This window comes from Ranitomeya variabilis, chromosome 5, assembly GCF_051348905.1.
Source record: "Ranitomeya variabilis isolate aRanVar5 chromosome 5, aRanVar5.hap1, whole genome shotgun sequence".
NCBI classification, from domain to species: Eukaryota; Metazoa; Chordata; class Amphibia; order Anura; family Dendrobatidae; genus Ranitomeya; species Ranitomeya variabilis.
In genome coordinates this window covers 584,794,363-584,817,494 of record NC_135236.1, presented here as the reverse complement: position 1 = coordinate 584,817,494, position 23,132 = coordinate 584,794,363, and the positions used below count along the sequence as shown (strand labels likewise).

Here is a 23,132-nt window from a genome sequence, read left to right as displayed (position 1 = left end):
TATGAGCCATGCATACAGAACGGGGGGTTAATATGAGCCATGCATACAGGGGGGTGAATATGAGCCATGCATACAGGGGGGTGAATATGAGCCATGCATACAGGGGGGTGAATATGAGCCATGCATATGGGGGGGGGCAGAATATGACCCATGCATACAGGGAGGTGAATATGAGCCATGCATACAGGAGGGGGGGTCATTATACAGTATGGATCACTGTGTGTGGCCATAATACAGTATTGAGCATCATGTGTGGCCGTTATACAGGATGGAGCATCATGTGTGGCCGTTATACAGGATGGAGCATCATGTGTGGCCATTATACAGTATGGAGCATCATGTGCGGCCATTATACAGTATGGAGCATCATGTGTGGCCATTATACAGTATGGAGCATCATGTGTGGCCATTATACAGTATTGAGCATCATGTGTGGCCGTTATACAGGATGGAGCATCATGTGTGGCCGTTATACAGGATGGAGCATCATGTGTGGCCATTATACAGTATGGCATCATGTGTGGTCATTATACAGTATGGAGCATCATGTGTGGCCAATGGCCGTTATACAGTATGGAGCATCATGTGTGGCCGTTATACAGTATTGAGCATCATGTGTGGCCGTTATACAGTATGGAGCATCATGTGTGGCCAATGGCCATTATACAGTATTGAGCATCATGTGTTGCCGTTATACAGTATGGAGCAACATGTTTGGCCATTATACAGTATGGAGCATCATGTGTGGCCATTATACAGTATGGAGCATCATGTGTGGCCATTATACAGTATGGAGCACTGTGGCCATATTTTTTTGTTTATAATTATTGTATATAAAACAGTGTGATCAGCAGTGCTAAATGGCTGTGGTTGGAACGTGGATATGGGTGTGACTAGTTGTGAAATGGGTGTGGTCAGAGGCGTGGCCTAAAATTTGCAGAACTTTATACCTCCTTCCCTTCTTCAAAAGTTGGGAGGTATGGTACCACATTTGCCAGATCATGGCAAGTGCCGCAAATCCCATAGGGAATGAATGAGGCCGAACGCAGTGTTGCTGTAAGTGATCCGTTACGCGGCACAAGCAGAAAAACTGACGGATCTGCTGCAAAAGGCGACTTTCACATCAGCGATTCTTGCCAAAGTCACTGCCGATAGTGTCATACTCACCAAAGGGGGAGGCAGCGCTAAAAGTGCATAGGGCAGCAGAAACTCTAAATACGGCCCTGCCTACAGGCCTTGCACTGATGTGGATATGCGCACATAGACTCCCCTGCCTACCTAGCACTGCAATCTATATACTCCGCAATTAGCCCTTAGGGTTCCTACTCACTTGCGCGAGACTCGGATGAGTCTCGCACGGCAATACCTGGCACTGCACCCGGCACTGAGGAGGGGAGCGTGCGGCTGCAAGTGAGTAGGAGCCCTTAAAAGGACTGATGGTTTAGTTGGATTTGTGGATTGAACACTAGTAGAGACACATTAACTAATAAAAGAACAGATTTGACCCTATCTCAGCAGCAGCTCTCCCTACACTAGCTGAGTCTGGAGCAGAATGCGGCGAGCAGGGCGGCGTCAGGTCTCTTAGGCCGGCGTCACACTAACGAGTTTTACGGACGTATAAGCGCAGAAAATACGTCCAGAAAATATGCATTGCACATGGCCCAATGATTCTCTATGGGGCAGCTCCTATCTGCCGTATATTACGCATCCGTAATATACGGTAGGTTACGGGCATAGAAAATCGCAGCATGCTGCGTTTGTCAGCTATTGCGCAAAAAATACGCCAATGAAAGTCTATGAGGGAGAGAAAATTATGGATTACACACGGACCATGCGTGTGACTTGCGAGAAATACGCACCGGTGTTCTATAGAAAAGCCGGTAATTCAGTGCAGTGTACAGTAAAATCGCACTGACAGAATAGAATAGAATAGGTAGAATAAATGTGTATGCATAGAATAGGTGTATATATATATATACACTCACCGGCCACTTTATTAGGTACACCATGCTAGTAATGGGTTGGACCCCCTTTTGCCTTCAGAACTGCCTCAATTCTTCGTGGCATAGATTCAACAAGGTGCTGGAAGCATTCCTCAGAGATTTTGGTCCATATTGACATGATGGCATCACACAGTTGCCGCAGATTTGTCGGCTGCACATCCCAAAGATGCTCCATACAAGGCAGGATGGATCCATGCTTTCATGTTGTTTACGCCAAATTCTGACCCTACCATCCGAATGTCGCAGCAGAAATCGAGACTCATCAGACCAAGCAACATTTTTCCAATCTTCTACTGTCCAATTTCGATGAGCTTGTACAAATTGTAGCCTCAGTTTCCTGTTCTTAGCTGAAAGGAGTGGTACCCGGTGTGGTCTTCTGCTGCTGTAGCCCATCTGCCTCAAAGTTCGACGCACTGTGCGTTCAGAGATGCTCTTAGGCCTACCTTGGTTGTAACGGGTGGCGATTTGAGTCACTGTTGCCTTTCTATCAGCTCGAACCAGTCTGCCCATTCTCCTCTGACCTCTGGCATCAACAAGGCATTTCCGCCCACAGAACTGCCGCTCACTGGATTTTTTTTCTTTTTCGGACCATTCTCTGTAAACCCTAGAGATGGTTGTGCGTGAAAATCCCAGTAGATCAGCAGTTTCTGAAATACTCAGACCAGCCCTTCTGGCACCAACAACCATGCCACGTTCAAAGGCACTCAAATCACCTTTCTTCCCCATACTGATGCTCGGTTTGAACTGCAGGAGATTGTCTTGACCATGTCTACATGCCTAAATGCACTGAGTTGCCGCCATGTGATTGGCTGATTAGAAATTAAGTGTTAACAAGAAGTTGGACAGGTGTACCTAATAAAGTGGCCGGTGAGTGTATATATATACAGTATACAGTCAGTGAGACACACACATATATATATATATATATATATATATGTTTATATTTAATTCAGCGGTAGATAGCAGAAGAGAGGGGAAAGCCAGTGACTGAGGGCAGATATTAATAGCCTAGAGAGGGACCATGGTTATTGGCCCCCCCTGGCTAAAAACATCTGCCCCCAGCCATCCCAGATAAGGCACATCTGCAAGATGCCCCTATTCTGGCACTTAGCCTCTCTCTTCCCACTCCCCTGTAGTGGTGGGATATGGGGTAATAAAGGGTTAATGTCACCTTGCTATTGTAAGTTGACATTAAGCCAGGTTAATAATGGAGAGGTGTCAATTATGACACCTATCCATTATTAATCCAATAGAACGAAATGGTTAATAAAACACACACACATTATTAAAAAGTATTTTAATGAAATAACGACACATGGTGTTTTAATATCTTATTATACTCTTAATCCACCTGAAGACCCTTGTCACCTGAAATAAAGTTAAAAAAAACAAACAACAATATCCCATACCTTCCTTTGTTACAGTCTTGTCCCACGCTGTAAATCTATCTGAAGGGGTTTAATCATTTTACACCCAGGAGCTCTGCTAATGCAGCTGTGCTCCTGACTGTAAAACTTGGTGAATGAATGGAATGCAGGGGAATGTACTGTAGTTACCTAGAGTCGCGGTCATGAGCCCTCTGCTGGATGAACTCATATGAACTCGAACATGGGAAAATATTCTGAAAAGTTCCCACGCTTGAGTTCATATGATATATATATGTTACGGAACCCCCCAGCACCCAGAATATGTTGTGCAGTTATATGTATGTATAATGGGTTCCATGTGAGATGCATCAGCCCACAGGCTGCACCCTGGGCAGAGGGGACAAGATATCCCCCTTCTTATCTCCCCCACCTTTGTAATTCCCACAGTAAATATCGTCAGGCTCCGGCCACCTGCGGCTATTGTAATGTATGTCTGGCCTGCTGCTTTTCAATTGGCCTGCCCTCTGTATCTGTGTGATACATATTCTGTGTCCTGTGAGTAAAGCGTTGTCACACCTGAAATATGTGGAGAAGCAGTGATCTTTTATATGCGCCCATGTAACCAAGCAATTCCAGCCAGCGTCCTTCATTCAGACTCCAGCCAAAGCAGAGTGGACCTCCTGAAACACGGGGTGGTACTGAAAGAGATACTCCATCACGGTAGACCCCGTTACACTGGTGGCAGACAGCGGGATGTGATACCCCGTCTAAAGGAGGAAAGGAATGAATAGAAAAAAACTACCAGAAGTTAAAGAGGACTACATTAAAAGATCTGGTGGAAGTCCAAGGGTTAATCGCCAGCAACAAAACAAAAGCGGATTTGATAGCAGCCATCATGGAACACGACAGTGCAGTGCCCCCCAATGTGAACGTAGAGGAGACTGAATTCCAGAGGGAGGTAAAGAACAGGCTGGCGTTCTATGGCCCAAACCCTGCAGTAGAGATCATACGGGAGGTGATGGCTGATGTGTGTACTGATCTGAAGGAAAAGATGGCCGAGTGGACCAGGATAGAGCTAGCCAAGATGGAGATGGCAGAGCGGACCAAAGTGGAGCTGGCCAAGATGGAGATGGCAGAGCGGAGAGAGGAGAGTCAGCGACCAGGGGGAGCTCTGGCCTCCGCCCAGGTACCTTCAACAGTTAGCCACAAAAAGATCCAGTATAATGCCTTCCGACAGTTGGGGGAGGCAGAGGAAGACATTGATGGCTTTCTGCAGGACTTTGAGCAGCAGTGTGCCCTTCATCAAGTGAAACCGGAAGAACGGGTTCAGATTCTGGCCAGCAAGCTGACAGGCTGGGCAGCGGATGCCTATCGCACGGTACCTGATGAGGACTGTATGGACTATAAGTGGATCAAAGAAGTGATCTTGGCACGGTATGCGCTGACACCAGAGGCATACCGCCAAAAGTTCCGCGGACTTCTAAAATGCGTAACCGATACCCACGCTGAATGGGCCTGTAAATTACGGCGGTCACTGCTACAGTGGGTACAAGGGAGCCAAGCAACCACTAAGGAGGATGTCCTCCAGCTCTTCTTGTTAGAATGATTCTTTAATGGACTAACCCCCGAGACACAGGATTGGCTTCGGGACAGGCGGCCAACGAAGGAGGAGGTCGCTCGTCTGTCCGATGAACATCATGATGCCAGGAGGCCTCAGTTGTCCGGATCAAAGATGGTCACTAGGGGTCTGCCCATGGACCTGGAGGCCCCCAAACCACAGAAGATTGTAGGGGGACTAGCTAAAAACCCAGCCTACCACAGTCCCCCTGGGGCGTGATGCCACACCTGCCATCAGCTGGGCCACCTGCAAAGACAATGTCCCTACCAGACTCAGCATACCCAGAGGCCAAAAGCGGGAACAGTTACCTTCCGCCGGGCCATTGTGCACTGCTACCAAGACAAAGCTGACCCGGCATTGGGGGCTACGACTAACCAGGGGTGGAAGAGATGGAGGAAGTGCTGCATGAAGTAGACCCCATGCAGGCAGCCTGGGCAGATAATTGACAACAGCATCGACAGGTCGTATGGGTTAATGGGAAATATATGCAGGGACTAAGAGATTCCGGGGCAACTTTGACCCTTGTGAAGCCTCATCTCGTCCGGGACCAAGAGAAGATGGACCGGACAGTGGCAGTCCGTGTAGCAGGGGGAGCCATACATCGACTGCCCACTGCCAGGATTCACCTGAACTGGGGAGTCAGGGATGGCCTTGTTGAGGTCGGCTTGATGGAGGATTTGCCTGCAGATTTCTTGCTGGGAAATGACTTGGGGCCCATGCTGTCTGCCTTCTCGGTTGCCCCTCTGGCTGAGACATATCCTGTGAGCACCCGGAGACAAGCTCGAGCTGCGGAGGCGAAATCACACTCAGAGGAGGCCCAGGTAAGACATCCCAGCCCTACACGTATTCCCATGGCCAGACACATTTCTTGGGCCACCCCAGCTGAATTTAAGAGGGAGTTACTTGAGGATCCTTCATTGGAGGGATATCGTGAGAAGGCACAGGAGGGGAGAGGGGTACTGGAAGGGGAACAGTTTGTATGGAAGCAGGGACTCCTCTACCGGATCACAGAGCAGCACCACACAGGGACGAGCCCCACTATAAAACGACAGCTGGTAGTTCCCAAGAAGTATAGGCAGGAGTTACTGCAAATTTCTCATGACATACCTGGGGGTAACCTATGATGTTCGTCAGTACTGCCAGACCTGTGACAGTTGCCAGCGCATTGGCAAGAGGGGAGATCGATGCAAGTCCAAATTACGCCCCCTCCCCATTGTGGAGGAGCCATTTAGCCGAGTAGCGGTCAATCTGATAGGGCCGTTAGCCAAACCCAGTCCATCAGGGAAAAGGTATATATTGACAGTGGTAGATTATACCACACGGTATCCAGAGGCAGTTGTGTTACCTAACTGTCATGGTTCCCAATGGCAAGGGAACGTAAGAAACATATAAATAACGAACGAGCTCTCGGGTGATGGAAACTCGAGTTGACCGTGAGCTAAATCTACCACACAACTAATAGTAGCCAGGGAGCATACCTACGGCTTCCTAAATGCCACGCGCCAGCCGGAGGACTAACTAAGCCTGGTAGAGGAAGAAACAGACCTGGCTTACCTCTAGGGAAATACCCCAAAAGATGATAGCAGCCCCCCACATGTAATAACGGTGAAATAAGAGGAAAAGACATACACAGTATGAAAGTAGATTTAGCAAAGAGAGGTCCACTTACTAGATAGCAGAAGGATACAAAAGAGGACTTCACGGTCAACTGAAAACCCTTTCAAAAAACCATCCTGAAATTACTTTAAGACTCCTGTGTCAACTCATGACACAGGAGTGGCAATTTCAGCCCGCAAGAGCTTCCAGCTACAGAGAATTACAAAAACTGCAAACTGGACTAAAGATACAAAACAAAAGGACAAAGTCCACTTAGCTGATCAGCAGACTAGTAGCAGGAACATGCAACCGAAGGCTCTGGTTACAATGATGACCGGCAAGGAAATGACTGGAGAGCAAGGCTAAATAGGAAACTCCCAAACGCTGATGGAAGCAGGTGAACAGAAGCAGCAAAGTGCAAACAAGTCACCAGTACCACCAGCAACCACCAGGGGAGCCCAAAAAGCGGATACACAACACCTAACATACTGGCAGAGACGGTGGCGGCTGCCCTGCTTCAGGTTTTCTCACGGGTTGGATTTCCCTGGGAGATTATCTCAGACCAGGGTACCCAGTTTACAGCAGAGGTGACCAACCAACTGTGGAAGCTGTGCAGCTTAACGTCCATTAGAAGCGCCCCATACCACCCGCAAACCAATGGGTTGTGTGAACGCTTTAACGGAACGTTAAAACAACTCATTGGGACTTTTACCAGGACCTACAGGCACTGGAAAAAATTCTTGCCACGCCTCCTGTTTGCCTATCGGGAGGTGCCCCAAGAATCCACGGGGTTCTCCCCGTTCTAACTGGTATACCAGAGGTGGGTAAGGGGACCCATAGACTTAGTGCTAGAACACTGGGAAGGGGAGGGCATCATAGAAGGGGTACCTATTGTACCCTATGTGCTGGAATTCCGGGACCGCCTACAGGAGCTGACCCAGGCTGTACGTGGGAACATGCAGGTAGCCCAGCGGCGCCAGCGCGTATGGTACGATCGGAGGGCCAGAGAACGCACCTTGGAAATAGGACAGAAGGTCCTGGTGTTAGAGCCCACTAGGCAGAACAAGTTCCAAGCTGCAAGGCAGGGGCCCTACCAGGTAGTGGGGAAAATAGCTGACACCACCTATAGTGTCGCCGATTGTGACGAGCCCAGGGTTATCCGCATGTTCCACGTGAATATGCTGAAGCCCTACCGGGAGCGCCCTGAAGAGGTAGTGGCCATCTGTGCACCTGAAGCAGAGGATTTAGCCGGACTTCCCTTGCCTGATGTCTTAGGGGAAAGGACTCAGTCCAAAACATGGGACTAGGTACACTTCGGTGAAGACTTAGGTCCCCGGGAGAGACAGCAGGCAGAGGCGTTGTTTAGGCAGCAACAGAGGATGTTTTCGGGGAGACCACTGTACACTTGCCTGGCACAACACAAAGTTGAGACCCAGGATCAGACCCCCCTGCGACAACCCCCCTTCCACGTCCCTGAGTCCGTACGAGAAGGGATGCGACAAGAGATAAAAGAGATGTTGCGTTTAGGGGTCATTGAAGAGTCATATAGTCCCTGGGCATCCCCGGTAGTGTTAGTGCCCAAGAACGATGGGACTACACGGTTTTGTGTAGACTATCTTAAGCTCAATGAGATAACAGTGACGAATGCATATCCCATGCCGCATGTGGATGAGTTGTTAGACCGGCTGGTGGGGGCAAAGTATTTGACCACCATCGATCTATGCAAAGGCTACTGGCAGATTCCCCTTAGTCCTGATGCTATTCCCAAGTCGGCATTTGTCACCCCGTTCGGCTTATTCCAGTTTCGAGTTATGCCATTTGGGATGAAGAATGCCCCGGTGACCTTCCAGAGGCTGGCTGACCGGCTTCTGAATGGTTTCCAGGACTATGCTTGTGCCTACCTGGATGACATTGCCATCTACAGCGTGACATGGGAAGAACATCTAAATCACCTAGAGACAGTATTGGACAGGATCCACAAGGCCGGAATCACCCTGAACCCAAACAAGTGTCACGTGGGCAAAGCAGAGGTTCAGTATTTAGGGCATTGGGTGGGAAGTGGGAAACAGAGACCAGAACCAGCCAAGATTGAGGCCATAGCCAAATGGCCCACCCCATGCACCTAAACCCAGGTCATGGCGTTTCTAGGGACAGCGGGGTATTTCGTTCCCAATTACAGCAGCGTAGCCAAGCCCCTCACTGATCTGACCCATAAGAACCAACCCCGCCAGGTAACCTGGACCCCAGAGTGTGAGGAAGCCTTCCGCCAGCTAAAGGACGCCCTCACCAATACCCCTGTATTGGCCGCACCTGATCCCACTAAACGTTTCATTGTTCACACAGACGCTTCTATGTTTGGATTGGGGGCAGTACTTAGCCAAGTCAGGCCAGATGGCCAAGAACACCCAGTAGCTTACCTGAGTCGGAAACTACTGCCCCGTGAAGTAAGCTATGCGGCCATCAAGAAGGAGTGCCTGGCGGTAGTATGGGCACTCAAAAAGTTGCGACCATATTTGTATGGATGACAGTTTTCCCTCCTAATGGACCATAATCCCCTAGTCTGGCTTAATCGGTCTCCGGAGACGACGCCAGATTACTGCGGTGGAGTTTGGCCCTACAACCTCTGGACTTCACCATCCACTACAGACCCGGCAAACAAAACGGTAACGCCGATGGACTAAGTCGACAAACGGAACTTGTACCAACCCCATAAACTTCGGTCATCCCCAAACTGATCCGTTAAGGATCAGACTGTGTATGCCGATCGCGTCTCTGAAAAGGGAAGCCGTGTTACGGAACCCCCAGCACCCAGAATATATTGTGCAGTTATATGTATGTATAATAGGTTCCATGTGAGATGCATCAGCCCACAGGCTACGCCCTGGGCAGAGGGGACAAGATATCCCCCTTCTGACCTCCCCTACCTTTGTAATTCTCACAGTAAATATCGGCAGGATCCGGCCTCCTGCGGCTATTGTAATGTATGTCTGGCCTGCCGCTTTTCAATTGGCCTGCTCTCTGTATCTGTGTGATATATATTCTGTGTCCTGTGAGTAAAGCATTGTCACACTGGAAATACATGGAGAAGCAGTGATCTTTTATATGCGCCCATGTAACCAAGCAATTCCAGCCAGCGTCCTTCATTCAGACTCCAGTCAAAGCAGAGTGGACCTCCTGAAACACGGGGTGGTACTGAAAGAGGTACTCCAGTACGGTAGACCCCGTTACAATATATATAGACTGTATATATGTTTTTAAGAATATTTGGGCTGATGGATCCATGATATGTCCATTTTGCAAGCCTGCGAGAAAAAAATCACCGTACGGAAGCCATACGGATGACACACGGATAAATTTGTGTGTAAAAATCGCATCCTCGCATTGAATATGGAACAGTGTTTTGGGACAATTACTGCATTTTACGGCAGTAAAAAATGGACCGTATTTACGCCTAGTGTGACGCCGGCCTTATAGATGTCTACAAGATGTCTGCGGCATTACAGTGCATAGCAGGCAATCGCTGCATGTTCATTGGTGCTCTAAAGAGCGCCAGAATTGCAGGGTGGAGACCCGAGCTCCCGCTGAATAATCCCGGAAATACTCGGTGCTCGCCGAGTACACCGAGCATAGTGATACTCGGGCGAGTAACGAGTAGTGGCGAGCACGTTCGCTCACCACTAGACCCTTCTAATTGTGTTCCATAAATAAAAACATCTTCATTTCATGTCTAAAAATATAACCCTTTGTAATGTAACAACCTAGTACCTCATTAATTTACATCAAAACTCTACCTGCAAAAATGCACCAAAACTGTAAAATAATCAAGTTTTGCCCATTGCTCCAATGATACCTGTTAGCCTATCATAAATATCCAATGAATAGAAAACACTTACAGCTGCAATTAGTGTTGAGCATTCCGATACCGCAAGTATCGGGTATCGGCCGATACTTGCGGGTATCGGAATTCCGATACCGAGATCCGATACTTTTGTGGTATCGGGTATCGGTATCGAAACAACATTAATGTGTAAAAGAAAGAATTAAAATAAAAAATATTGCTATACTCACCTCTCCGACGCAGCCTGCACCTTACCGAGGGAACCGGCAGCGTTCTTTGCTTAAAATGCGTGCTTTTCCTTCCTTCCGTGACGTCACGGCTTCTGATTGGTCACGTGCCGCCCATGTGGCCGCGACGCAACCAGTCACAGCAAGCCGTGACGTAATTTTAGGTCCTTCAGTATTTTAAAATTACGTTCCGGCGTTGTGATTGGTCGTCACCAATCACAACGCCGGAACGTAATTTTAAAATCCTGAAGGACCTGAAATTACGTCACGGCTTGCTGTGATTGGTTGCGTCGCGGCCACATGGGCGACGCGACCAATCACAAGCCGTGACGTCACGGGAGGCTGGACACGCGCGCATTTTAAAATGCGCGCGTCTCCTGCCTCCCGTGACGTCACGGCTTGTGATTGGTCGCGTCGCCCATGTGACCGCGACGCGACCAATCACAACGCCGGAACGTAATTTTAAAACACTGAAGGACCTAAAATTACGTCACGGCTTGCTGTGATTGGTCGCGTCGCGGCCACATGGGCGGCGCGCGACCAATCACAAGCCGGGACTTCACGTAAGGAAGTTAAAGCGCGAATTTTAAGCAAACAACGCTGCCGGTTCCCTCGGTAAGGTGCAGGCTGCGTCGGAGAGGTGAGTATAGCAATATTTTTTATTTTAATTCTTTATTTTACACATTAATATGGTTCCCAGGGCCTGAAGGAGAGTTTCCTCTCCTTCAGACCCTGGGAACCATCAGGAATACCGTCCGATACATGAGTCCCATTGACTTGTATTGGTATCGGGTATCGGTATCGGATTAGATTCGATACTTTGCCGGTATCGGCCGATACTTTCCGATACCGATACTTTCGAGTATCGGACGGTATCGCTCAACACTAGCTGCAATGCATTTAATATGCCCTGGGCCCGTCTGACCATGGACGGGATATAGCCGATCGGCTGCGCACACACTGATTCTCACAGCTGACACCTGGCACTAAGTTCCAGGAGTGGTCACGGACCGCTCCCGGCACTTTAACCCCCAGAACACTGTGATCAAACAAGATCACAGCGTTCCGGAGCCCACACAGGGGCTGACAACCTTTGGATCGGAGACTCCGCTTCACCCTGCAGGGTCCCGATCGCTGCCATGGAGACCCGATATTGTCATGACGACATCCAGGTCTCCAGAGCTGAGAAACTTCCTGACATGCACAGTGCATGTCAGTAAGTCTCTCAGGTTAGTGTACAGAAGCTGCAGCGCTTACAGCTTCTATAGCATGCAGACCTGCATGCTATAGAAGGAATCAACCTGCACAAAATGATTGTCCCATAGTGGGACACGGTGTAAAAGTAAAAAGGAATTACATTTTTTTTTATAAATAATTGTAAAAATATTTTAAAAAATAATAATAAAAAATCTATATTTATTCTATCAATAAATAAATATTTGCATTAAAAAATCTAAACAATAAAAGTACACATATTAGGCAAAAAACAATGCTTTATCATCATACCGCCAAACAAAAAGTGGAATAACACGTGATCAAAAAGATGGATATAAATACAGTAAACATGGTACAGCTGAAAAGGTCATCTTGTCCTGCAAAAAACAAGCCCCCATACAGCTCCATCACCAGAAAAATAAAAAAGTTATAGCTCTTAGAATAAAGCCATGCAAAAATAATTATTTTTTATATAAAATAGTTTTTATTGTATAAAAGCGCCAATATATAAAAAAATGATATAAATGAGGTTTTGAAAATTGTGCGGGAGCCCATGCCATAAAATAATCACTTATTAATTACATATACTGTATGTCCCCTAATTTGCACACACTGTACTAATTGTATTTGTCACTGACATCTATATACAGTGCCTTGCAAAAGTATTCGGCTCCCTGGAACTTTTTAACCTTTTCCCACATATCATGCTTCAAACATAAAGATACCAAATGTAAATTTTTGGTGAAGAATCAACAACAAGTGGAACACAATTGTGAAGTTGAATGAAATTTATTGGTTATTTAAAATCTTTAAACTTAATTACTTTGTTGCGCCACCTTTTGCTGCAATTACAGCTGCAAGTCACTTGGGGTATGTCTCTATCAGTTTTTTACATCGAGAGACTGAAATTCTTGCCCATTCTTCCTTGACAAACAGCTCAAGCTCAGTAAGGTTTGATGGAGATCGTTTGTGAACAGCAGTTTTCAGCTCTTTCCACAGATTATCGATTGGATTGAGGTCTGGACTTTGACTTGGCCATTCTAACACCTGGATACGTTTATTTGTGAACCATTCCATTGTAGATTTTGCTTTATGTTTGGGATCATTGTCTTGTTGGAAGACAAATTGCCGTTTCAGTCTCAGGTTTTTTGCAGACTCCAACAGGTTTTCTTCAAGAATGGTCCTGTATTTGGCTCCATCCATCTTCCCATCAATTATAACCAACTTCCCTGTCCCTGCTGAAGAAAAGGAGGCCCAAACTATGATGTTGCCACCACCATGTTTGACAATGGGGATGGTGTGTTCAGTGATGAGCTGTGTTGCCTTTACTCCAAACATATCGTTTGGCATTGTTGCCAAAATGTTCGATTTTGGTTTCATCTGACCAGAGCACCTTCTTCCACATGTATGGTGTGTCTCCCAGGTGGCTTGTTGCAAACTTTAAACAACATTTTTATGGATATCTTTGAGAAATGGCTTTCTTCTTGGCACTCTTCCATAAAGGCCAGATTTGTGCAGTGTATGACTGATTGTTGTCCTATGGACAGACTGTCCCACCTCAGCTGTAGATCTCTGCAGTTCATCCAGAGTGATCTTGGGCCTCTTGGCTGCATCTCTGATCAGCCTTCTCCTTGTTTGAGATGAAAGTTTAGAGGGACGGCAGGGTCTTGGTAGATTTGCAGTGGTATGATACTCCTTCCATTTCAATATGATCGCTTGCACAGTGCTCCTTGGCATGCTTAAAGTTTTAGAAATCATTTTGTATCCAAATCCGGCTTTAAATTTCTCCACAACAGAATCACGGACCTGCCTGTTGTGTTCCTTGGTCTTCATGATGCTTTCTGTGCTTCAAACAGAACCCTGAGACTATCACAGAGCAGGTGCATTTATACGGAGACTTATTTACACACAGGTGGATTATATTTATCATAATTAGGCATTTAGGACATTGGATCATTCAGAGATCCACAATGAACTTCTGGAGTGACTTTGCTGCACTGAAAGTAAAGGGGCCGAATAATATCGCACGCCCCACTTATCAGTTTTTGAATGTCCACAAAAATGTAAAATAACCAATAAATTTTGTTCAACTTCACAATTGTGCTCCACTTGTTGTTGATTCTTCACCAAAAATTTACATTTGGTATCTTTAAGTTTGAAGCATGATAAGTGGGAAAAGGTTGAAAAGTTCCAGGGAGCCGAATACTTTCGCAAGGCACTGTATCTACCTATTTTATATGTATTTCCTGTATGTAATCCATCTCTTCTATCCTGTCGGCTCCTGCAGTGAATTTACAGAAACCAGCAAATGAATTAACAGCTATTCTTCTGTCTATCTGTCTATCTATTTAATCTAAATACATATGTACAGCCTTGGAAAAAATTAAGAGACCACCACATCAAAACCCTGACATGGGCAGCCCAATCTCCAGACCTGAACCCCTTTGAAAACCTCTGGAATGTAATCAAGAGGATAATGGATAGTCACAAGCCATCAGTCAAAGTAGAACTGCTTACATTTTTTGCACCAGAAGCAGTGAGACTGGTGGAAAGCATGCAAAGACTCATGAAAGCTGTGATTCCAAAATCATGGTTATTCCACCATTTATTGATTTCTGAACTCTTCCTGAGTTAAAACATTAGTGTTGTTGTTTCTAAATTATTATGAACTTGTTTCTTTGCATTATTTGAGGTCTGAAAGCCCTGGGTTATTTTTTTATTTTGACGATTTTTCTTTGTCAGAAAAAAAAATGCTAAATTTGTTGCTTGGAAATTCGGAGACATGTTGTCAGAAGTTTATAGTATAAATGAACAATTTACATTTTACTAAAAAAATATACCTATAAAGATAAAAATCAGACAAACTGAACATTTTGCAGTGGTCTCTTAATTTTTGCCAGAGCTGTATATGTGTGTGTCACTGACCTGTGTATGTATGTATATATATATATATATATATATATATATATATATATATATATATATATATATATATATATATATATATATATATATATATATATATATATATATATATATATATATATTCTATGTGTATGTTTCTATTCTATCTTTTTTATTATAACCTGTGATTTTTACAGTAGCTGCATATGAATTGCCGGCTTTTCAAAGGACACCGGTGTGTAAAAAATGGACAGCACTCGCATTGTGCGAGTGATGTGCATTTTTTTCTCGCAACCATTGACTTACATTGGTGAGTCTCATCCGAGATATACAGCAAATCGCAGCATGCTGCGATTTTTTTCTCAGTCCGATTTCAGCTGAGAAAAAAAATTGCAAATGAGATGTCACTAGTAAACAGCTTGAATACATGTGGGGATTCCTTAGCAACCAGGCAACCCCCACATGTACTCAGGCTTGCTAGCAGCCGTAAATCATGCAGCTGCGTCAACAAAAACTAAATCTCCGAGCACTTACAAATACTCGGAGACCACCCAAGCGTGCAATCAAGTTTTGGGGTTTTTTTTGTTAAAAATAAAGTTTGAAATATTCATCACTGTAATGAGCGGTACCACGTGACCGCTCACACAGGACAAGCTGCCGGCGCTGAGAGGAGGCATCGCGTGAGCTGGGTGCATATTTCTCTTCAAGCGGGCGGGCGCCCGGGGGGTGGGAGGTGACCCCAAAACTTATTTTTAACACAAAAAAACTTGATTTTTCATCCCTTCTCTCCTGCGAGCGCTGCAGGGGAGAAGAGATGAATGCCGCCTTCAGCACCACATGCAGGGGACAGCACTTACTGTAGCATTGCCTCTCCTGTGGGAGGTACATGCACACGGAGGAGAGTGCACGCTGTTCTCCATGTGCACGTGTGCGGGACACTTTGCGGACCGTGCGACCGGAGAAAAACAAACATGTCAGCCTGTTTTGCACATGGACACACGGCCGTGAAAACACGCAGACATGTTCAAAGACCCATTCATTTGAATGGGTCTACGTGTGTTAGTGTCTCTGGTACGTGAGAAAACTGTCACTACACGTACCGGAGACACAGACGTGTGAAACCGGCCTAAGATGGATAATATCTCTGTATTCATGATATTTATAAATATAGTTTTTTTGTAAAAAAAAATCCCTTTGGGGCTATTTAGTTTGGAAAAACGAAGACTAAGGGGTGATCTTATTTTAATGTATAAATATATGAGGGGACAGTACAAAGACCTTTCTGATGATCTTTTTAATCTTAGACCTGAGACAGGGACAAGGGGGCATCCTCTACTTCTGGAGGAAAGAAGGTTTAAGCATAATAACAGACGCAGATTCTTTACTGTTAGACTATGGAACTCTCTGCAGTATGATGTTGCAATGAGTGATTCATTACTTAAATTTAAGAGGGGACTGAATACCTTTCTGGAAAAGTATAATGTTACAGGGTATATGCACTAGATTCCTTGATAGGGCATTGATCCAGGGAACTAGTCTGACTGCCGTATGTGGAGTCGGGAAGGAATTTTTTTCCCCAATGTGGAGCTTACTCTTGCCACATGGTTTTTTTTTGCCTTCCTCTGGATCAACATGTTAGGGCATGTTAGGTTAGGCTATGGACTAGATGGACTTAAAGTCTTCCTTCAACCTTAATAACTATGTAACTATGCAGTCAAAATGGTGCCAGCTGCTGCGCAGAAGCACCTATCGGAACGTGATAGATGTTACTGTGCGGGCGCGGCCACTGGCGCCAGTTTAATTAAGAATTTTTTTTTAAACAAAACTATATTTCTTAATAACATGAAAGCAGCTGTATTATCCACCTTACCATACTATAACGCAGCCGCCGCCGCCTGCTTATGAATGTGAATTTATTTTTTTTTCAAACCATAATTCTATTAAATATGTAAAATAGGGGGCAGGTCAGTGAGCGATCAGTGACCTGTCGTAAGCCATAAAGATGAATATGTAAGCAGAGCACCACATAGAAACCCCAACCACAGCCCCGCCACCCCGAAGCACGAGAATCTCATCAACTGAAAACTGCAAAGAAGGATTAAACAACAACCACAAGACGGATTTTTTTCAACCAAGGTATCATTGTAATCAGTATAAAGGTGCCGACCTGACACTGTAGGTTACTGAGCACAATCCTGATGACAGGTTTGCTTTTAATATTCACAAACGTGTTTTTTTTTATGATTTCCTGTTGTTTTTTTTTGTTTTTTTACACATATGGGTAAAAGGAAATTAGCACTAATTGTAATTATGAAACACACTGTATAAAGAAAGATGAAAGAAAGGTTGAAGGAAGGTTAATAATAAGAAAATAATAATGATAGGAATTATGGAAATAAATGTTAGCAGTTTGTGAGTAAGAAATTTATGTATTCACGACGTAAAGATGGAAATGCGGTAAAAGGTCATTTAAATATATGTTCAATGGTGTGGAATATTTCTACTACTATAAAATAGTGCTTATTTTGTCCCTAAGGTTCTTTGGTGGACTCCTAAAGGATATCAGAAGAAAGACACCATGGTATTGGAGTGATTTTTATGATGCCCTCAATCTTCAATGCCTCTCAGCAATTCTGTTTATTTATTTGGCAACTGTAACAAATTCTATCACTTTTGGTGGTATGCTAGGAGATGCAACAGATAATATGCAGGTATTTAATATTCATACAATTAATGTCTTTTCATGCTTGCTGTATTTCCTCTTTTTCATCTTGGTGGCGTAGTTTATATTGGCCGATGATGTGATTTCTATGGAGCAGTGGTTATAGGGGCCCTGTAATAAACTGTTTCTGTAGCTTCACATTATTTATAAAGCATTGCCTGGAGCATCCACTAGGTTGCTTTCAATACCATAAAAACAATAAAAGGTGAACATATGAAATTTGCGATAACTATAAAAAGTCTGTAAAAGAATTCCAGTGCAGCAGCCAAACTAGATTGGTTAAACTTTAAAATTTTCTATAAGCACAAATTAGGACTCATCTTTACCGCCATTAATTTCTAAGTATGGTATCCACCATCTAATTTCAGGTGGATCCTTTCTTATGTTTTGCAAAAAAAGCTGGAAGGGCACACAATTTCCCAATTAGGGATGAGCAAACCTGAACTGTAAAGTTCCGGGTTCGTACCGGACACCTATTGTCCAGTACTGAACACCTAGTGTCTGGTACCAAACCCTGAACACTGACTTCTTACTGTACGACCGGATTACTGTTCGGGTTCTGGAGACTAATAAAGCTATTCCAGTGTGGGATCTTCTGGCATCATCACAGCCATGCTAAATATTGGCATGGCTGTGATTGACTGGCACACCATTGGTTGAAATAATAATAAAAAAACCCCAAACACATAGGGTCCCTCCTATTCTTGATAACAAGCACAAGTAAAGCAGCCAGCTGCTGGTTAGTATTCTTAGGCTGGGAAGGTCCATGAATAATTGGCCCTCCCCAGCCTAAAATTAGGAGCTCGCAGCTGCCCCAGAAAATGAGCATCCACTAGATGTGCTAATTCTGATGCTTTACCCAGCTCTTCTCGCTTGCTGTGGTGCTTTGGCAAATGGAGTAATATTTGGGGTTGCTGTCAGCTGTGAAATGTCTGCTGTAGTCCATGAGCCAAGAACCAAATTTGACGATATCGGTACCAAGCGGAGTGACTAATTCTCTTTGGTATTTTTAGGTAGATGCATGTCTGTAGTTTATTTTTTGATATGATAGCCCTTACATATACGTAGCTTATTAACCCCTTCAGCCCTAGGCCTATTTGTACCCAAGTGCCTAAGCCAATCTGACCTGTGCCACTTCATGGGCTAATAACTTTGGAACGCTTTCACCTATCCAAGCCATTCTGAGATTGTTTTCTCGTGACATATTGTACTTCACGTCAGTGCTAAATGGGAGTCAATATATTTTACCTTTCTATATAAAAAAATGCTAAATATTCGGAAATTTTGGAAAAATCGGCAATTTTTTAACTTTGAAATTCTCTGCTTTTTACAAAAATACTGATACCCCCCATAATAGTTATTAATTTACACTCCCCACATGTTTACTTCATATTGGCATCATTTTGAAAATGAAACCTTATTGTTTTACGACGTAATAGGGCTTATAGTTTTATGCGCAATTTTTCACATTTACAGCAAAACCCACTTTTCAAAGGACCAAGTCACTTCTGAAGTCACTTTAAGGGGCTTACATAACAGAAACCACCCATAAATTACCCCATTTTGCAAACTACACCCCTCAAGCTGTTCAAAACTCATTTTTAAAAACTGTTAACCCTTTAGGTGTTCCACAGGAATTTTAGCAGAATGAAGGCGAAATTTCAAAATTTCATTTTTTTTCCAGATATTACATTGTAATCCAATTTTACCTGCAACCTAGCAAGGGTTAACGGCAAACCCAAACTTGGTTACCCTAATTATGCAGTTTATAGAAACACCCCACATGTACTCGTAAACTAAAGTATGGGCACACAGCACAGCTCAACACGGAAGGAGCGCTATGTGGTTTTTGGGTGGCGGATTCACTGGAAGAAATCTAGGGGGCCATGTCACATTTGAAGGCTGCCTGAGGTACCCCCACAGTGGAAACCCCAAAAAGTGACCCTATTTTGGAAACTACACCCCCAAGGAATCTTTTAGGGGGTATAGTGACCACTTTGACCCAACCAGTGTTTCACAGTAGTTGGAAACACTTGGTTGAGAAAATGGAAAAAGTGCATTTTTTACATGAAGGTGTCATTTTAGGCTCATTTTTTTATTTTTAAGAGGTGTACCAGCAAAAAATGCACCCCACTATTTGTTCACCAATCTCTCCCGAACACAACAACACCCGATATGTTGTCGTACACTGCAGTATTGGGGAACGGCAGGCCTCGGAAGGGAAGGAGCGCCAAATGACTTTTGGAGTGCAAATTTTACTGGAAGAAATCTAGGGGGCTATGTCACATTTGAAGACACCCTGAGGTGCCCCAACACACGCACACACACTGACACATACACGTTCTGTGCTGAACAGGACTCTCCGGTCTTCTCTGCAGAGCTCCTATCTCCCTCTGTAGAGGCTGACACCTCCCAGGCTTGTGACTGATCACATGGCCGTGACATCACCACAGGTCCTGTAGTCCTGTACTGTGTGCTGCTGCTGGTAAGGAACTTGTGGAGAGAGGGGGAACAGTCACCTAGCACCAGCGCTCCCAGCTCTAAGAACGAGCGCCTCATGAAGGTGGGCCCCTGCCTCCTCCTTCCCTGCGCGGCGGCCTTTCCCCCCGGCGGCTGTATTCGGCGTATAAGACAACCGCCCTCTTGGAGCCATGTTTTTCATGGCTAAAAAGTCGTCTTATACGCCAGGAAATACGGTAAATAAAATTTTAATGTTTTTCTTTGTGTTTGCAGGTGTTTACTGACTATCTAACGGCATGATGGAAGTACCAGCAAGGAAGAAATCACGGATCGACTGTATCATACACTGCTCTAATGATGACAGCGATGATCTGGCGTCCCTTAAGGATTTGGACTCCTGGAAAACATTGCTTAGGGCTGCAGAGATCAGGCAGCATGAATCAGTCCTGGTAGCAGCTAAGGGCCTTGAAGAAGGAGAAATACCACACATACAATATCACCGTAAATGTCGTAGTATCTTTACAATGAAGAAGTCACTGGATTCTATCCTTGGCAAGGGTGTCAATGTCGAAACAGCAAGCAAAATCTCCATGAGGAAGCTACCGAGGGGTGCCCCCAGTGATAGCAGGGTGTATGCCAAAGTATGTATCTTCTGTGAGAAGTCAAGCAAGTACCTAAAAGGAAAACAAACAAGGGAGCCAATTGTCCAGTGTGTTGAGCTACGAGCAGATGAGACGATCCGCAGAGCAGCGATAAGGAAAGGCACACAGAGAATACTTGGTTTACTTAGCAGAGACCTTGTTGCTGCAGAGGGGCACTACCACAAGTCGTGCTACAAACTATTCACAAAAGATGATTCCCAAGTGGCCTGTAGGTCTAGTGCAGCTGAAAATCAGGTCGAAAGCGAGGAAGTACGCTACGAAGAGGCAGAGAAAGAGGCCCTTGAAGAACTCTTCTTGTATATAAGGACTAAATTGTTCCCAAACCCAGAAGTACTGCCTATGATAAACCTCACATCTAGGCTTGAGAGATTAATGATATCCCGTGGTATCATCCAACTGAAACCATCGACAAAGAAACATGTTCGACGAAAACTTGAAACAGAGATTGGGGAATCACTCCGCTTTCTCTCAGATGAGAAAGGTAAGCTTCTAGTCTATCCATGTAGCCTATCAATGGACGACCTTGTCCGGCAAGTACACAGCATGACAAAAGATCTGCAAGAAGCAAGAGCTGCTAACTCTGGAGATATCGTAACCAAAGCAGCAATGCAGCTAAGGAATGAGATCAAGAAGCAAGATGTGAGTCAGCCATGGCCTCCCAATACAGATCAGAATGTCGTTCCTGCATTAGTCACTCAATTCCTGCAAACCCTGCTTACAGGAGATTGTGAGTGCCAAACTACCTGTGAAAGAGCTCAACGTCTTGCCACATCCTTCGGCAGTGACTTGGTTTTTGCTGTTACCAATGGAAAGACAAAGCCACCAAAGCACGTACTGCTATCCTTTGCAGTTAAGTCTTTGACCGGCAATACAGAACTGATTCGAACTCTGAATCGTCTTGGCCACTGTGTGTCATATTCAATGGCTGAGGAGATCGATACAGCCCTTTGTATCCAGAAGTTGGAATGTTCAAAGGATGACATCCCAATGCCAGCAAGTATCTACCCAGGTGTGTTCACAACCCTGGCCTGGGATAACATTGACAGACTTGAGGAGACACTAAGTGGAGCAGGTACATCTCATAGAGTCAATGGCATTGCTGTTCAGTCCAATGTTGCATGCTCTGTGACAAAGAAAGTCCTGCCAGATGTAACCAAGTCGAAGAAAAGAAGCATAACTCTGACAGAATTAATGCTACCGATATACAATGAGAAGGCAACTGGATGCTTCACCTAGGAGCAATCCGACAGATGATACCATGGTGTTTTGCCTATGACAAGGTCAACTATGCCCGATACCTAACCTATTACTATGCCACAATGTCTTGGCTGCCCATAGAACACCCAGAGGTCCATGAATACTTCATGCAAGGTGGCTTTTCGGTCCAGATCGGTAGCAAGAATCCTTTTGGACGAATTCCTGTGGACCAGACCATTGAAGAGACAATCAACAAAGACACCCAGACACCAGGGGGCACAAAAGGCTTCAGCCTCAAAGTTGGAGCTGTTTCCAGGTTCTACCTGACATCAGAGTACCGCAGTATGTACTTGAGGCAGCTGAGGGCCCTGGTAGGCCAACAATATACTGACTTCAGCCATTCAGACCTACAGGTGTCTAGGATTAGAAGAGATGAAGCCGATGTCCAATCTTTCGTTCAACTGCTGGAGACAGGTTGGGTGAACCCCTTCAACAAAGAGCATAATGGTGAACTTATCAGTTTGTCAACAGCGACTGTAGCACCACCAGATGTAGCCAAAGACCTTCAAGGGGCATACAGTATAGGAGAGGATGCATATCAAACATTCAAGGATGAGCGTTTGGGTACCGATAAGCCAACTACATTGTTTCATGACAAGATGACGAAGAACAAACTTAAAACGTTCTCTAACATCCAAATGAAGACACGCAGACAAGGTCTTGGCAAGGAGGTAATTTTGAAGGCTGACAGAAACCTATTTGGCCAGATGATACTTGTAGCTGAGAACAGAAAACTACAAATGAGTGATGTCTTGACTCATCCCCTGGGTCCATTGCCATGGGCACTTGCCAATGGTGATGGGTCTATCCGCAAGACCAACAAGGCTGCCCTCGCAAGGGAGTTGGAGAGGAATGCTCGTCCTGCAGAAGTGATCCCCGAGCCCTCTGCAACCATCATTGATGGGATGAGCCTGGTTCAGAAACTGAAGGGAAACAATGCAACATTTGGCCAGCTAGCAGGCACAGCAATGAGTCGCGCTATCCATGAGGGTGCTAAGAGCAAGCGCATTGATATTGTCTTTGACGTCTACAAGGAGACATCCATCAAAGATACAGAAAGAGTCAACAGATATGAAGGCACAGGGATCCATTTCAAGAACATTCAACATGGGCACAACATCCAGCAGTGGAAAAAGCTTCTAAGTAGTTCCTCCAACAAGGCAAGTCTCATAAAGTTTCTGGTAGAAGAATGGAAGGCGAAACACCACAGGGAGAAGCTTGAGGAGAAGGAGCTGTATGTCACATGTGAGCAGCTCTGCTTTA

General features: G+C 45.1%; 1 protein-coding gene across 1 annotated transcript in view; it reads left to right on the top strand.

Moving 5' to 3' along the window:
- The window catches only part of SLC4A9 (solute carrier family 4 member 9), a 1,224,185-nt gene that overhangs the window by 435,353 nt on the left and 765,700 nt on the right, over positions 1-23,132 (top strand). The window contains exon 9 of the mRNA XM_077265989.1: positions 17,305-17,479. Coding sequence (XP_077122104.1) covers positions 17,305-17,479 — 175 coding nt within the window. The remainder of the gene's footprint in view (positions 1-17,304; positions 17,480-23,132) is intronic.